The sequence below is a fragment of the Pyrus communis genome, chromosome 12 (genome assembly GCF_041283825.1).
Source record: "Pyrus communis isolate YQ-2024b chromosome 12, ASM4128382v1, whole genome shotgun sequence".
Classification (NCBI taxonomy): domain Eukaryota; kingdom Viridiplantae; phylum Streptophyta; class Magnoliopsida; order Rosales; family Rosaceae; genus Pyrus; species Pyrus communis.
The window spans coordinates 9,492,964-9,510,584 of NC_142576.1; the positions used below are offsets into that span (position 1 = coordinate 9,492,964).

Genomic DNA, 17,621 nt, shown 5'->3' on the forward strand with positions numbered 1-17,621 from the left:
ATCAGCTATAGACTTACAATTCAACACTCCCCTTTTAGTCTAATGCTGATTTCACTCCAAGCATACTTCTGAGAAAATTGAATCGATCCTTTGCGAGTGGCTTTGTGAAGATGTCTGCCAATTGCTCTTCTGTGGGATAGTACACCAAGTCAATAATGCCTTCCTGCAATGCATCTTTGATAAAGTCATATCTCCTATCAATGTGCTTGGTCTTTTGATAAAACACATCATTCTTGGTAATAGCAATGGCAGAAGTGTTGTCATAGTGAAGAGGGGTTGCATCAGTTTGCAATTTTTCAAAATCCTTCATAACAAACCTCATCATATTGCTTGAGCTGTGGCTTTAGATGCACTTATGTATTCAGCCTCTGCAATTGAAAGTGCAACACAACTTTGCTTAACTGAAGCCCAAAAGAACACATCACTGCCAAAAGAGAAAGCATACCCTAATTTGCTGTCCTTCAATGAACCACTCCAATCACTATCATAATAGCCAATTAAGCAAGCTTTTCTTCCCTTCACATATTCCAGACCATAGTCTAGGGTCCCCTTGATGTATCTGAGCACCCTCTTTGCAATTCCATAATGTATATTAGTAGGACAATGCATAAACCTAGCTAATAAAATTGTTGCATACATTATGTCTGGCCTTGTGGCAGTGAGATACAAAAGGCTTCCCACAATGCTTCTATACATTTTTTCACTTGCAGGTCCACTTCCATCATCTTTGGTTAGCTTCTCAATTGCTACAAGCTGAGTTGTCATAGACTTTCCTTCACTTAATCTAAACTTGCTTAACAAGGAACTTGCATATTTCTTTTGTTGAATGAAGACACTTAAGTCAGTTTAAATTACTCCCATCCTAAGAAAATGATGAAGGAGTCCCAAATCTGTCATCTCATACTTCTTCTTCACGTCTTCCTTCAACTTTTCTAACATTGACTTATAACTGCCAGTGTAGACTATATCATCCACATATATAGAGACAATCAAAATGTCTACTCCCTTTTGCCTTTATGTACAATGTTGGTTCACTCAACCTTTTCTCAAAACCACACTGTGAGAAATAAGTGTCTATTTCTCTATACCAGGCCCTTGGTGCCTGTTTTAGACCATAAAAGGCTTTATGTAGTTTGTAAACCTTGTCTTCCTTATCTTTGACTACAAATCCTTCAGGCTGCTCAACATGGACTTCTTCTTGTAATACTTTATTCAAGAAAGCTGACTTTACATCTAACTGGTACAATTTCCAGCTCTTTTGTGTAGACAAAGCTATTAGAGTCCTAATAGTATCCGACCTAGCAACTGAAGCATAGGTTTCATTGTAATCCAATACAAGCTTTTGTGCATAACCCTTTGCAACCAATCTTGCTTTATTTTTCAACATGAACCATCAAGATTTAGCTTGGTTTTGTAGACCCGTTTAACCCCTATGACAGGTTTTTTAGTTGGTCTATCAATAAGCTTCCAGGTACCATTCTTCTTAATCATGAACAACCCGTCCTTCATTGCTTTCAATCAAGACTCATCTTGTTTAACATCTTCATATTTCTCTGAATCCATGATACACAGATTACACTGAGCCAGTACCTCATCTAGTTTTCTCCATTTCAATGGTGTATGATCAAATGCTTGAGTATACTTCTCATTCAGACTTGAAGTACTTGTAGATTCACCTAAAGTGAGTGACTTAGGCTGAGTTCCAGAATCCCCAATACCAAGAGCCCTTCTAGGTGAAGGTGATGTAGGTGATGCAGGAGACAACACCAGACTTTCATTTCTTTCAGCACTAGCATCATCATAAGAAAATTTTCTAGCAGTGGGAGAAAATTGATCTGAATTCTCCTCCCAATTCCAAGCAGCTTCTTCATCAAAGACAATGTCTCTTGACAAGACAAATTTCTTGGATATTGGATCAAACACCCTATACCCCTTTTCACATGTTGCCCTTCTCAAACACTTAATCTTGAATCCACTCTGCAATTTTTCCATAGCTTTGAACTTTCTAAAACAATTGAATGCTTCAAATTTGTATCTTAGAAAATAAACCCAAGTCAATTTGGTAAGATCATCTATCAAGAGCATGAAATACTTATTTCCAACAATTGAATCATTTTTCCCAGGTCCACATTGATCAACATGAATGAGTTCAAGTGGAGCATTAGCCCTCTGCACTTTATTTCTTGGAAACTCTTCTCTAGGTTGCTTCCCATATTGACAGCCTTCATAGACACCATTATGATCTTCAAGTTGGGGTAATCTATGAACCATGTCTTTGTCTCTCAATTGCTTGAGACCACCACAATGTAGATTTCCGAGTCTCCTGTGCCAAATCTCAGTAGAATGAGTGACATTTGCTTTCAATGCAATTTGATTCTTAGGTAATAGAGTCAGTGGATAACATCTGTTCACTTTCTTCCTCACTTTAATGACTAAGCAATCCAATAATGGACCATCAAACACACTACACATTCCACCACCAAATACCAAGAAATATCCATGTTCATCCATTTGACCAACAGTGAGCAAATTTTCTTTTAAACCAGGAAGATACATTACTTCTCTAACATACTTTCTACCCTTGTTTGTGTCAATAACAAAATATCTCCTTCTGGCAACATTTACAAGATCTCCAGTTGGCATTTGAACCTTGCCTGCAATGTTGGTTCTCACATCAACAAGAAGCTCCAAATTCCTTATCATATGGTAGCTACAACCACTGTCAATGTACCATTCTCCATTTACTTTAGTCTCAGTAGTTGCATTGTTGGCATAGAACAGATTTCCAAACACTTCCACTTGGTTTGCATGATTTTCCTTTTGCACTGCCTTTGTTGTAGTACACTCTCTAGCCCAATGCCCAAACTTATCACAATTGAAGCATTTGAGTTTCCCTTTGTGTTTGCACTCACCAAAGTGGTACTTAGAACACACCTTGCACTGAGACTTTGTAACCTCTTTGCTCATTGATTGAGATGAATTCACATTCTGGTAATTATTCACAGAAAATCTCTGTTGAAACTTGGTTTTGATTCCCATTTCTTGCCCTTAGGATTCCAATTTTTCTGAAATCTGGATGAACCAGAATGAGCACCACTTTTGTTTTGTTCTTTTGGATACACAAAGAGTAAGGCAAAAGCTCTCTCATTTGTGTCAACATTGTGCAAATCGAACCGTTGTTCTTGGCTCTTCAAAATTGCAATAACCTCCTGCAATTCTACAGTTTCCAAACATTTTGTATTCTTAATAACCAGGCATATAGGATCATATGGCTTACTAAGACTAATCAAAACCTTATGCACAAGTCTCTCATTAGAAAGAACTTCACCAAATGTTTTCATTTGATTAATCAAATCATTTAGTCTAGTAAGGTATCCATATAGAGTTTCATCATCACGCATTTTCGCATATTCAAACTCAAGTCTAAGATTTTGCAATGTTACAGACCTCACGTGATCACCACCATGATACTCTCTATATATTAGATCTTATGCCATCTTAGCCGATTCAGCATTGGCAATTCGAGGAAAAAATTTGATCGGAGGCTGCATTCTGAATAATTCCTAAAGCCTTTGCATATTTCATCAACTCAGCAGCCATTTCATCATCTCCCTCATCCTCCGATGATCCGTCAACCTTCTTTTTTTTTCTTCTTCGAATTGAGAGTTATAACTCCCTTTTCAACCAGATTCCACAACCCATGTGATTTGAAGATCAACACCATCTTGATTATCTAGAACTGGTAGTTCTCACCTGAGAAAATTGGAGTTCTCACTTCCGAGCCTCTAGATTCAGACATCTTTAGTCCGAATAAGTTGAATACTCTTCTTAGATGGTAACGGAGTTCAGGTGACCTTCATCAAGCTTTGAGTGAGGTTCAATTTAGCTTTGAAAATTCACAATTTTACGCCCAAATTCAAATGATCGAACATGGCTATAAGGCCATGTTGAGATTTGGTTTTAAAATCTGGTTATGAGATGAACAATCGAAGAACAAAGAATGAGAAAGATAACAATGGAAGAATTTTCAAAAGGATTCTCACTCTCTGCAAAAAAAACTAGCAAAACATATTCATTTCATCTTTCTCACTTCAATTCACACATTCAGTGCTTACATAACTGTTAGAATCCAAGGTGGATTCTCTCTCATTACAAAAACAATCTCAGCCCTTCATCTAGCTAGTTGCTAGGATTATTACACCTGACATTATTTGCCTTACTACAATAGAGCTGCACACTTGGTATTTTAACTCAAATGAATACACATTGATACACAACTTATTTCCTAATTAGCTATATACTTACAATTCAACATATATAACTACCAAAACCCTAACCCTAAATCTACAGAGGAGGAGGTGCACGACTGTTAATTTTTACTTTTATGTGAATACACGTAAAACTAAGAGACATTTTAAATTTGAATCTCATGGATGACGAGTTGAATATTAATTTAGTAAAATAAATCATGGTATTAAAAAAAAAAAAAAGCAAAGAGGAGCTGCATTTGAATATTAATTTAGTAAAATAAATCATGGTATTAAAAAAAAAAAAAAAGCAAAGAGGAGCTGCATCCGACTTGGAGTAGGCAGTAGTTTACTTCATCTTCCCTCCAAGTCCCGCTAAAAGCTCACGTGACCAACAAACTTGCAGTTTCAACGTCTCCATGTCCATGCAGGAGCGCTTAGCTTCCACACCCTCACTGACTCACTGACACGAGAGAGACACAGAGAAACGTTTGCCCAAGTTTCCGTTTCAGAGTAATCAAACGAACCGGCTCTCTTATTTATATCTCTCCGAATCAAACGCCTGAACTCGAATGTCTCTCTCTTATCTCTCCGAACTACAATGGCGGAACAGAGGTCCAACGGCCTCCACGCTCCAAAGCCCAGGTGGTAAATGCTACGCGCTCTTGAATTTTCTCGTTTCTCAACGTGTTATATAACCCTAATTTTCCGCATTTCTGTAACTAATTATATGTATTAGGCTTAATCTCTAAATCCTTCTTCTTGCTGATACTTCGAAACACAGGGTGACCGAGTCATTTGACAACCATATTCTTCTGTTTCGTTGCAATTGTGGATCGACAATCTTTTGTTTTTATTTCTCGAATTTCAGCTGTAGAATTTAATTCAACATTTTTTTTTTTCTGTTGAAAGTTTTCGATTCTGCTGGAGGATTGGTTGGCATTGAATTTGACGAGGTGCAGGATTGGCTGATCTTGAATTTTGATGAGTTTGTGTGGTAACCGGTGGTGTTCAAGGGGTGTTAGGGTTTGTGCGAATACATAATGTGTAATGTGGATATTTGATTTTTGTTTTTCTTCGAGTGTGTAATGTAGCGGGAACGTTTAGAATTTCCGAGTTTGGTTGTAAAGAAAATGAAAGCTATGGGCAGTAGAATTTTAACTCATTGTGAAGCATGTTATTGTCCTTGTTGAGTAAGCGATCGTTGGAGGCTGATTCCAGGTCCGTAGAATTTCTAGAAACTTATTCCATATTCGGTTGTTAACCAGTCTAAGTTTATTCTCAATGCTGGGAAAATTCAACCTTTATGATCTCTCTCCACCACCCCCCAAACCACCTTTTCCCTCCTCTCTATGGTTTAATGCTTGTAGATGTTAAATGCATGGCGTATTTGTTGGTTTTGTCATGGAATCTTAGATATTAGACCTGTTAAATTGTTGTTATATTTTGTATTGAAGACATTCATAGAGAATTTGATGTCGACAGGGACTCCTATGGATTTGCTTTGAGACCTCAACATGTACAAAAATATAGAGAGTACTCGAACATCTACAAGGTAAATTTGTTTTCTTTGTGCGCATCTTGTGGTATTGAAATGACTTTGTAACTGTTTTAACATTCAATATGTAGAGATGTGGAAAAAGGACATTGTTTTGACTTTAAACTGATATCATCTGTGATTGTTATGGGATTATTTACTAAAATTCGGAGGAAGATATGATTTTAGATCAACTTTACACTTCATAGAGAACTAGAGTGACATGACAAACATGGGGGCTTCACAATTTATTTTTCGAGGACATCTTTTTCTGTTGAAATAGTATTTTCGTCGAAATGAACATACCCAAAGGGCTAAAAGAAGGAAATATTGACTGTTCAGTTTAGTGATATATTTATGGTATCAGGAAGAGGAAGAGGAAAGATCAAATACATGGAAGTACTTCCTTGAAAATATAGAGAAGTCTTCTCAATCGTGCTCTCCTGAGGCAAGTAAAGACGAATTGCAGGCTAAAGCTACTGAGCAGAAAGCAGGGACAGTGTCTGAGAGTGGTGAGGAAGGGAATGATACAATTAGTAAGAAATCTGTTTCTAATAGTTCATTAGAAAGACATCCAGAAAAGGAGCTTAAACTTTCAGAAGAAACAGAGAAATCTAAGGTCCAAACGTGGATTCTCATTAGATCATCTCTTAGTTCTATTGAAAATATGATGAGTGTTCGTGTCAGGAAGGGAAGAAATATGAAAGATGAGCAGATAATTGGGAATAAAGACCATCTTCCATCCATAGAAGAAGCAGCTTCTTCAGGAGTGGCTTCTGAGGATGACTGTGAGGATAAAATTTGTCTTGACGATGCTTTTAATGAAAGTAAGAACGCCTTAAGTGCAGAAAATTCTGTAAGTGATGGACAATCCGACAGTGTGAAAGTCGTTGGGACAGAAGAGGCTGTTGATGCTGGGACAGAGGAAACTAAGGTTAATGGGAACCCTCCAGAGCCTTTCTTTCCTTGGAAACTAGAACTCGAGTCTCTTGTTCATGGTGGAGTGCCAAGGGATCTCAGGGGAGAGGTGAAACCGATACTTTCAACTTGATTGATTTACCAAATTACTTGTTTGAGATGAAGTGCAATGTTTTCTAAATCTTTCCATTGAAGGTATGGCAAGCTTTTGTAGGTGTCAAGGCTCGCCGGGTGGAGAAATATTACCATAACTTGCTGGCTCAAGAAGCAAATACTAGTGAAAGCATGGATAATGACAACTCATCTGGTATTCCCAGAAAATGGAGAAGGCAGATTGAGAAGGTCAATAGATGCATGTGCCTTGGACTTTATCGTTTTAATTCGTAGGTGCTACTTCTTTTGCTTTGTACTGCAATCTGGGTTTCTCCCTGAACTAAATGTTTCATTTTATTGCAGGACATACCTCGTACATTTCCAGGACATCCTGCATTGAATGAGAATGGTCGTAATTCACTGAGGCGTTTGCTTTTAGCTTATGCTCGTCATAACCCCTCTGTTGGGTATTGCCAGGTAATTGGTCCAATTCTTTTAACATTCTATTGTGCATTTGTTTGAATGGATTTCTCATTTTATCTTCGCATGGAAAGTCCTTTTGTGTTTTGGCCTGGAGCCCCCACACCCAAGGGAAAAATTACCTTCTAAATCCCAATGGTTCCTTGTTTCTTTGCAATGACTTTTTGTCAAAAATGATAAGTGTCTTAGTTATTACTGTATTTGTATTATTACTTTGGTACTAAAATATGTGCAGGCAATGAATTTTTTTGCAGGGTTGTTGTTACTTCTGATGCCTGAGGAAAATGCCTTTTGGTAGGTTTTCCGAGCTCATATCCCCGATCTCTGCCGACTGTATGTTTTTCTTCTAATTCTAATGAAATCGATGCTCTCTAGTAACTTCTGCATTGTGCATTGGTGACCTATGGAACATAGCATGTTTTTATTTCTGTTTTGATTACGCAAAAATGTGTTGAAAGAGTTGTCGATATTTGCTGAAGGCAATAGTCTCGGTGAACTGTGAACACTACATCATCTCAATTCTTTACCAATTTGTATACAGATGTTCTATGATAAGCCGGCTCACTTTTAAACTGTTTCTTTTGTTTCTTTAAGGGCTTTGGTTGGTATAATTGACGACTACTTTGATGGCTACTATACCGAGGAAATGATAGAAGCTCAGGTGTGATTTCACGGTTTAGAGTTCTTGGGAAAAATTATATATGATTCCATTCTGATTCACCAATTTATTTTATCACACTTCCAACAGTTGTAATACTCATGGAGGATTCAGTTATAACTAATCTTCATGAAAATTAATTATTCTGTTTTGTCAGGTGGACCAACTAGTATTTGAGGATTTGGTGCGAGAAAGATTTCCAAAATTGGGTTTGTATACTTCTAATAATCATCTTAATAATCCTAACTTTTGGTTCTTTACCATACACGAAGCAGTGTGGTTCTCATCCCGCTCCCGCTATGCTTGTGGCAGTGAATCATCTGGATTTCTTAGGAGTCCAAGTGGGATGGATCATTGGACCTTGGTTCCTTTCCATATTTGTAAATATGATTCCATGGGAAAGTGGTGAGATTTGTGTGGCATGTGTTCGGAGTTGTTTAAAAACTTTAAATAATCGGTCTCTTTAGTTCTCAGTTTCAAGAACCAGTCTGAAATCATATTTTTCTAAAATATCTACCTTCTTGTTGCTTCCTTTGATCCTCAGTTATTCGAGTTTGGGATGTGCTTCTGTTTGAAGGAAATCGTGTTATGCTATTTCGAACGGCACTAGCACTGATGGAGTTATATGGTACCTTGATGCAGTTCTACTAATGCATAAATTCATAGTAGATATGATTTTATTGTCTTTGCAATTTATCACTAGAAATGCCATTTTATTGTTTATATGCTCGTGCAGGGCCGGCGATAGTTACCACTAAGGATGCAGGAGATGCTATTACTTTGTTGCAGTCCCTTGTTGGCTCAACATTCGATAGCAGCCAGCTCGTTTTGACTGCTTGCATGGGTTTTTTGGCTATAACTGAAAGTAGATTGCAAGAGTTGAGACAGAAGCATCGACCATCTGTGTTAGCAATTGTCGGGGAAAGATCTAAAAAGGGTCAGGCTTGGAAAGATTCCAAAGGGCTTGCATCTAAGCTGTATAGTTTTAAGCAAGATCCGAGTATAATAGAAGAGAAAAGTCCTACTGAAGGAAGTACAGATGGAGATGTATCTCGCTCGAAATCTGGCTCTTCTAATCTGGATGAATTCCTTAGTGTTAGTGGCCTATCTGTATCAGAAGGAGATTCTTTACCGGATCTTCATGATCAGGTTGTTTTCGCTTCGCACCTTTGCCTAACATATTTCTTGATGTGCATTATATTTTAAGGAAAATTAATGAAAAGGGCTTGAAAACTTTGAGTTTTAACGATAAGGACAAAATAAAGGGTAAAGTGAATAGTACCAGGATTGACTTTTTAGTGTAAAAATGTGGTTTTTCGTTAAAGTGAACAGTACTGCGGGCTTTTCGTTAAAACTTCCATTTTTTTACCCCATCTACAAAATCACTGTTCATTAAACTACAATGAAAAACAAAAAAATTGCTAGAATGAGAAGACAACAATGTGGTTCCACTCAACTTCTTCATGAGGAACAATCCGTCTTCCTCATGTCTCATGACAATTGCAGGCTTGGAGCCACCGGGAAATTTCTTACACCGCAGGACCACTCTGGTCCCTTAGTGGCTCCACCCCTGGCTGTGCTATGTAAACTCTATGTTGAGATGTGGTTGTGATGGTTGCTTTTTAGACCCCTCATAGTTTTTCTCATTGGAGGCGTCTCATCCTTTCCATTTTACAACCTAAATGACCTGACTGAACTTTTTGGCTATAGGTTATCGTAGTGGTTCTTCACTTTTAATTTTTTGAAAGATATAAGCTACTCCTCTGCTATTTCTTGTTTAAATTTCAATGATTAACAGCTCTTGTGCAGGTCGATTGGTTGAAGGTTGAGGTATGCAGGGTGCTGGAGGAGAAAAGATCTGCTGTACTCAGGTGACCTGCTACTTAGTTTACGAGTTTAAAGTTCTACATTTTTAGGTGGTTTTTCTAGTCATTTCTAGAATCTCATATCGTGTTTGATTTTTTTGTTGCCGTTGTTTTCTTTCACTAATTGCATTTCTTTCCTTTTGCCATCTTCAATGTGAAACTTCAAAGGATTACTCTCATGCCTAGCTCTCTAAATTACGAGTTTTATAATTGACAATTAGTCTTTGACTCAAAGATCAAAAGGCACCCATAAACATCCATAGATGGCCATCAATTTTCATTTTCAATCGCCCTTTTGCCCGGATTATTGTGATTGTATGCCTTTCGAAATAACGATTAAGGCTCTGTTCGTGATTCATGTTCTTTCCAGGGCTGAGGAGTTGGAGACAGCACTTATGGAGATGGTCAAGCTCGATAATCGACGAGAGTTAACCACAAGGGTAATTCTGCTGTTGATGTAGCTGACTTTCTTCTAGTATTATGTTTTCCTGATGTTCCATTTCGAAGAAATCTGTTATGTTTGCCTATTGTTTCATGTTGAAGAAATCTGTACAATTATTTGCCTAAATATGGTGATGTTTTACAGTATCTTTAGTTAAACCCCTTATCCAGCAGTACAAAACTTATTGATGAATAAGCATTTAGGATCAATCATGTACTCTAATATATAGGTGTGACGTCTATGCTAGTTTCTACGGATTATGTTCTGGAGCAACGGATAAATAGTTGGGTTATCTTCAATCTTCTGAATTTACATTATTCGAAATAGGTTCGACAGTAATGATGAATTGCGGTGTTTAGCCTTTCGGTTACCAGGTGAGAGAGAGGTTGCATTTTGTGTTTTCATTACCTCACCTTAAACAACCTTGTGTATGCTCATCATAAACATGGAAGTGAATAAGGAGTTGTAATTTATTTTATCCACCTCAAACGACGCTATTTCAATCCTAACCGTAGAATTGATTGCATCCAGAACCTCAAGATTGTCAGAAAAGAAAGGGGGGAGATCTGGATCCCAAGTGAAAATGCTTTAAAAATTTTAACTACAAAATATTTGCTTTCATCTACATCTTGAGATGGTATTTAGCATATCCTCATGGTCCTGCAGGTTGAGCAGTTGGAGCAAGAGGTGGCTGAGCTACGGCAAGCCCTTGCGGATAAGACAGAGCAAGAGACTGCAATGCTTAAGGTTTAAATTTACTTGTTTTCTAATTTGGCGTGGAGGAGAGCAGAGGGAAGATCACTTGTTTTTATTTTATTTTTTCCTGTCCAGGTCTTGATGTGGTTGGAACAAGAGCAAAAGGTAACTGAAGATGCCCGAGTGAGTGCCGAGCAAGAAGCAGCTGCTCAGAAAAGTGCAGTTAATGTGCTTCAGGTGCCTTTATTTTTCCATGATATCCTGATATTAGTGTGCATATGGGTAGCATCTTATATCTTGAAGCCATCTCCTTTCATTGTGGAGGTTTTCTTGCTCTTTGTTGGGAAAAAGATTGTCGGATCATTATCATTTTAGTTTTCTAAGAAACCCATATATTTCTGTAAAGTGCATGACAGTGAAAAATGCCTGAGTGAGACAGCTAAGTGTTACTTTCGTTTCTTGGCAAACTCCAGAGTTCACAATCTGGATGTTGCATTTTTCCATCTTCGCAAAACATGAACATATCTATTTCTCAATGGAATGCCGTATATGCAGGAAAAATATGAGAAAGCCATGTCTTCACTTACTGAGATGGAAAAGAAAGTAAAAGTGGCGGAATCAATGTTGGAGGCTACATTGCAATATGAATCTGGTCAAGCCAAAGCGCTTTCTCCAAGGTACGTGAAAATATTTGTTTTTCGGTATGTTATACAGTCCCAGTTTGTGTATTTTGTATTTTGTTGTCCTCCAGGAACAGAAACATGATACAAATATATAGAGGAGTTTGAGTGAGTTGCAAACTACACTCAACACTCAAGACTCTAACCTAGAACTTCCTTGAATCAAGCTGAGAAGTCGGCATAGGAAATATAATTAAGCTCCTTGAATTAAGGAGCTGCCAACCAGCTGCCAACAAGATAAGACTCTTATACATAATTAAGCTCCTTGAATTAAGGAGCTGCCAACCAGATAAGACACTTATACAACTAGATAAAGCACTACTAGGGTTGACACAAACCCTATTACACAGATAATATACAATATACCCAGAGGACTTTCAATACTCCCCCTCAAGCTGGATCCAGGAGGTTGATGGATCCAAGCTTGCCGAGAAGCCGCTGAAACTGAGGTGATGCTAAAGGTTTAGTGAATAGGTCTGCGAGTTGATCGTAGCTCTTGACAAAATGAGTTTTGATGACCTGTGATTGTACCTGTGCACGGACATAGTGGCAATCAACTTCGATGTGATTGGTTCTCTCGTGGAAGACGGGGTTGGACGCAATGTGCATTGCCGCTTGGTTATCACAGAAAAGAGACATGGACTGAGTAGTAGAGACACCTAAGTCGCACAGCAAACCTTTCAGCCATATTAGTTCACAGGCAGTAGATGCCATGGCGCGATATTCAGCCTCAGTGCTGGATCGAGCAACTACGGCTTGCTTTTTACTTTTCCAGGTAACAAGATTGCCTCCCACAAATGTGCAATACCCCGTTGTAGACTTACGATCAATAGAGTTGCCAACCCAATCAGCATCACAATAACCTGTGATCTCAGTGCTCTCATTCTTTTTCATGATGATGCCACGACCTATTGAACCTTTGAGATACCGAAGTAGTCTCTTGACAAGATTAAAATGCTCCATGGTGGGAGAGTGCATAAATTGGCTAGCAATGCTTACTGAATAGGCTATGTCAGGCCTTGTAATAGTCAAGTAGATCAGCTTACCCACAAGACGCTGATAATAGCTGATGTTGGGCAGTGGTTGCCCTTCCAAGCTAAGTTTGAGTTTCGTGTCAAGGGGTGTATTGACAGGTTTAGCATCACTCATGTTTGCTTCCTTGAGAAGGTCCAGAACATATTTCCGTTGGCTGAGAAAGAAACCCTTGGGAGAGGTAGCCATTTCGATGCCAAGAAAATATCTAAGTATGCCAAGATCTTTGATGGCAAAACGTTGTTGCAGTGAATGCTTGAGCTTAGTTATTTCATCCATGTTGTCTCCTGTGATGATTAAATCATCGACATAGACAAGAACGACCAGTTTCCCAGCAGTGCCCGTGCGTACGAACAATGAAGAGTCTGCATTGCTTCTTTTAAAACCAACCGTTGTGAGGACTGAACTTAGCTTGGCATACCAAGCTCTTGGTGACTGTTTAAGACCATAAATTGATTTGTGCAATCTGCACACAAGATCAGGTTCATGACTTTGAGGATGGCCTGGGGGTAACCTCATGAAGACTTCTTCTTCAAGCTCACCATGTAAGAAGGCGTTCTTTACGTCCATTTGAAACATAGGCCATCCTTTGTTAACAGCAACTGAAAGGAGTACTCTTACAGATTTCATCTTTGCAACAGGGGCAAATGTTTCTTTGTAGTCCACATCAAATGTTTGAGTAAAGCCACGAGCCACTAATCTTGCCTTGTGTCTTTCTATGGATCCATCTGAGTTGAATTTAACCTTGTATATCCACCTGCAACCTACTGTCTTCTTTCCCTTAGGCAGTGTCTCAATGCTCCAGGTTTTGTGTTGATCAAGGGCATGCAGTTCATCTTGCATGGCTTGCTGCCAAACTGGTGATTGATTTGCTTCTTGGAATGACTGAGGCTCAACATGCTCAGATATAGTACACAGGAAAGCAGTGTGTTTAGGAGACATTTTGTGATAGGATACGTAGTGGGACAGTGGATGTCTTGGTTTGTAAGTGACAAAGTCTTGCAGTCTTGTTGGAGGATGTCTTTCACGAGTAGGATTGCGTCGAGGTGCAGTCGATTGCAACTCGTAGGATGATTCCTCAGGAGCAATACTGTGGATTGATTCAGAATTGTTGGTATCATTACTTGAGGCTTGGTTGTCATTTTCAGTAGGGATATTTGTGTGATGAACAGGCCCCATTGCATCAGGTACTTCAATGGCAAGGATTTCAGTTCTTGGCAATGGAAACAAATCCAAGTAATTCTCCCCCTCACTTGAACTATCCAGAGCTTGGCTGTAATAAGGGTTAGTTTCATGAAATCTGACATCCTTGGAAACAATTAACCTCTTAAGTTGTGGATTGTAACATTTGTATCCCTTTTCTGTGGATGAGTAACCAAGGAAAATGCATTTGGTTGCTCTCAGGTCAAGTTTGTCTCGATGCAAGGACTGAACATGGACAAAACAAATGCATCCAAAGACTTTAAGGTGTGACAGGTCTATTTTTCTGTTCTTTACAATTTCCATTGGTGATTTGAACCCCAAAACCCTGCTAGGTAACCTGTTGATTAGGTAAGTGGCTGCCATAACACTTTGAGACCAAAAACGTTTAGGTACATTCATTTGAAACATCAATGACCTAGTTTTTTCAAGGAGATCTCGATTTTTTCTCTCGGCAATACCATTTTGTTGAGGTGTGCCAACACAACTAGTTTGATGCATGATGCCATTGTTGCTCAAATATTGAGTCATGACTTGGGACATGTATTCGGTGCCATTATCAGACCTTAGAGTTTTGATTTGAGAGGAAAAATGATTTTTAACAAGACTATGAAAGTCTTTTAAACACTTCCATCACTTCACTCTTTGATTTTAACAAATATAACCAAGTTGCTCTTGCATAGTCATCAACAAAGGTTATGAAATATTTGTAACCATCAAAAGACTCACTAGTTGGTCCCCATACATCCGAGTGTACAAGTTCAAAAAGATGAAAAACTCTAGACAAAGATGAACGAAGGGGTAGCTTTGTTACCTTTGACATGTGGCAAGTTTCACAATGAATTTGTTCTTTGTCTAAATCTGGAAACAATGTGGACAAAACATGTTGAGATGGGTGTGCTAATCGCTGGTGCCACAAAAACTGGTCTTGAATGGAGACATGTACGGGTATAGACTTTGCTTGTAATCCACTGGGAGAGCTTTTCGAGATGTAATAGAGACCATCTAGGTAAAATCCCTCACCAATCTTCCTCTTGGTGACAAGATCCTGAAAAATGACATTTTCTGGTGAAAAAATGGCTAAGCAGTTTAAGGAATTTGTGATTTTTCCTACTGAGAGAAGTTGGAATGGAAACGAAGGCACGTATAAGGCCATGGACTCTATTTGATCAAATATCAAGTGAATTTTTCCCTTGCCTACAATCCTAGCACCTTCACCATTAGCTACAGACACATGTGATGGTTTATGAAGTTTCTCGAATTTATGCAATTTTGACACTTGATTAGTCATGTGATCTGTGGCACCTGAATCTACAACCCAAAAATCATGCAACTCATTCATTTTAAGAGCAGTTTTGAAAGCATTCATGATACCTTTCATGCCTTGTTGAGGTAAGCGATCAGCATCAGCCAGGAAACCAGCAAACTTGCCAAGCAATGCCGAGGTACTTCCATCTTCATGTTCAGCAGCACGATCTTCCCTACCCTTCTTTTGATGGAGATAGGCTGCGAATTCATTTATAAGAGTAACAGGATTTGCAGTGAACTGTTTGTATGGATTAGAACTGTTGAAAGATGAAGATGATGAGGTGTTGGCACGAGGATGTGCTCGACTTGTCTTCTGCGTGGTTTTGTCCTTCATGAAATCTGGCTTAAGTTTTGGATGGAGAATCCAGCACTTATCTCTCACATGCCCGATGTTGTCACAGTGTAGGCACTTTAGATGGGGGTTTTTTCCTTTGTATCTTTTTTCATTTGTCAGATACGCCCTAGCTTCAGTCACAATGGTTTTTGTACCATTGTTCATGACTTTTCTTCTTACTTCCTCACGTTGGATGGTTGCACAAATGCTAGTGAAGGATGGTAGCTCAGGATTCATGAGGATATGGCTTCTCAAATCCCCATAGTCTAAGCTCAGACTAGACAGCAATTGAAATATCTTATCTTCTTCAGTTCTTTTAAGAAGCACCGTGGGATCAGTGGTGTGAGGTCTATAGACATCCAGCTCATTCCACATGCTTCTTAGAGAGCCAAGATGTTGAACAAAGGTTTTACCTTCTTGTTGAACGCTGGAGATATCCTTCTTGAGTTGAAAAATGCGGGCAGAATTATTTTGATTACCATACATCTCCTTCACTGTTGTCCAGAGAGTGAGTGACGACTCGGAATAGCTGAAGATCTCAGCAATCTTCCTTTCCATGGAATTAAGCAGCCATGACATGACCAGCTGATCTTTGCAAAGCCACCCTCCATATTCAGGAGAAGTGACTCCAGGAGCAGGAAAACTGCCATCGATGAAACCCAATTTGGATCTTCCACCTAGTGCGAGACTAACCGCTCTTGCCCACGGTAAATAGTTGAACTCATTCAGTAACACTGAACTAAGTCGTTGATTTGGATTGATATCCATTTCAGAGATGTGAGTGGAAGGAGAAGCAATGATGCTCTCTTCCTCCGAATGCTCATCAGCCATAGTTTTGCTGAAGAGAAATCACAACGTAAGATATTCAAAGACAGGCTTCAGAGGGATGCCTGCTCTGATACCATGTTAACTTTTGAAGTTTGTGTATTTTGTATTTTGTTGTCTTCCAGGACCAGAAACATGATACAAATATATAGAGGAGTTTGAGTGAGTTGCAAACTACACTCAACACTCAAGACTCTAACCTAGAACTTCCTTGAATCAAGCTGAGAAGTCGGCATAGGAAATATAATTAAGCTCCTTGAATTAAGGAGCTGCCAACCAGCTGCCAACAAGATAAGACTCTTATACATAATTAAGCTCCTTGAATTAAGGAGCTGCCAACCAGATAAGACACTTATACAACTAGATAAAGCACTACTAGGGTTGACACAAACCCTATTACACAGATAATATACAATATACCCAGAGGACTTTCAATACAGTTGTTGTATATGTTCATTCATAATCCCTTTTACGGTTTAACAATGAAAACTCACAATCCATCATCTCTTTCGGTTTAACAATGAAAATTTGCAGTCTGTCATCTCTCCCGTTACTCTTAAGACTCTTAGTACACTATTGGGGCTGTATACGCATAATGTCTGTCATATTCATTGGTTGCGCTACTGGGCCATATATTTCTCTGGCAGTAGCTTATCAAGCTAAAGTGGTTTGCAGGGCAGCTAACACACAGGGAAACTCCACAAAAAAGATGGGCATTCTACCATTTGGACTTGGTTGGGGTGACAGAAATAAGGTATATAGTTCTACATTTTCTGTATTGATCGCTAGGTGCCCGTTATTTTCATACCACGACCTAGTTGATCCAAGGTTCTTCTAGTCTTAACCCGATGCATGCTTCTAAACCCTGTTTTGATTTCTGTGTGTAACCCCCCACTCCCTTTTTTTACAGGGATCCAGTGATCTGAAATCACCGAATCAACAGAGAGACTGAGAAGTCCCAGGGATTAAACCGGCGAAGAAGGGAAAGACCAGTTAGTGGAAAAGTGATGGATGCCACTTTCATTGCCATGAAATAGAGATTGAAACTGCTGCTGCCTATGTACATCTTCGTTTGCTTTCGTCTTTGTATTTATATAATGGTGACTGAGGAAAGCCATCGATCTGTAAACTTGTCAATTTTCAGTAGTGGGTTCGGTTCACCCCTAGACAGTCAAAATGTAAAGCATATTAGTTCTCCTGTTTAAGAGTCATTTGTTTACAATAGTGACGTTTAAAATCAGTTTTGGCCTCTGTTAATGATATCATCGACGTTATCAGCAAGCTGGAACATTCTTTATTTTGTTTA

At 38.8% G+C, this 17,621-nt stretch overlaps 1 protein-coding gene across 3 annotated transcripts; it reads left to right on the forward strand.

The window, feature by feature from the left end:
* The first annotated feature begins 4,709 nt into the window (after positions 1 to 4,709).
* Positions 4,710 to 17,596, forward strand: LOC137745748 (uncharacterized). 3 transcript variants are annotated; one of them, XM_068485750.2, is made up of 18 exons: positions 4,710 to 5,468; positions 5,733 to 5,802; positions 6,152 to 6,811; positions 6,898 to 7,044; positions 7,159 to 7,272; positions 7,511 to 7,569; positions 7,870 to 7,936; positions 8,091 to 8,142; positions 8,246 to 8,338; positions 8,478 to 8,561; positions 8,670 to 9,082; positions 9,743 to 9,804; positions 10,169 to 10,238; positions 10,907 to 10,987; positions 11,072 to 11,173; positions 11,492 to 11,613; positions 16,991 to 17,069; positions 17,226 to 17,596. In XM_068485750.2, exons 1-18 carry the CDS (start codon positions 5,422 to 5,424, stop codon positions 17,265 to 17,267), a joined length of 2,364 nt encoding a protein of 787 aa, XP_068341851.2. In that variant the 5' UTR covers positions 4,710 to 5,421; the 3' UTR covers positions 17,268 to 17,596. The 3 variants fall into 3 exon arrangements, 2 of the variants coding, with proteins under 2 accessions (XP_068341851.2, XP_088537356.1); XM_088681230.1 differs by having other exon boundaries at positions 4,972 to 5,468; positions 6,132 to 6,811; XR_015954118.1 differs by having other exon boundaries at positions 5,012 to 5,468; positions 16,996 to 17,069.
* The last annotated feature ends 25 nt before the right edge of the window (positions 17,597 to 17,621 follow it).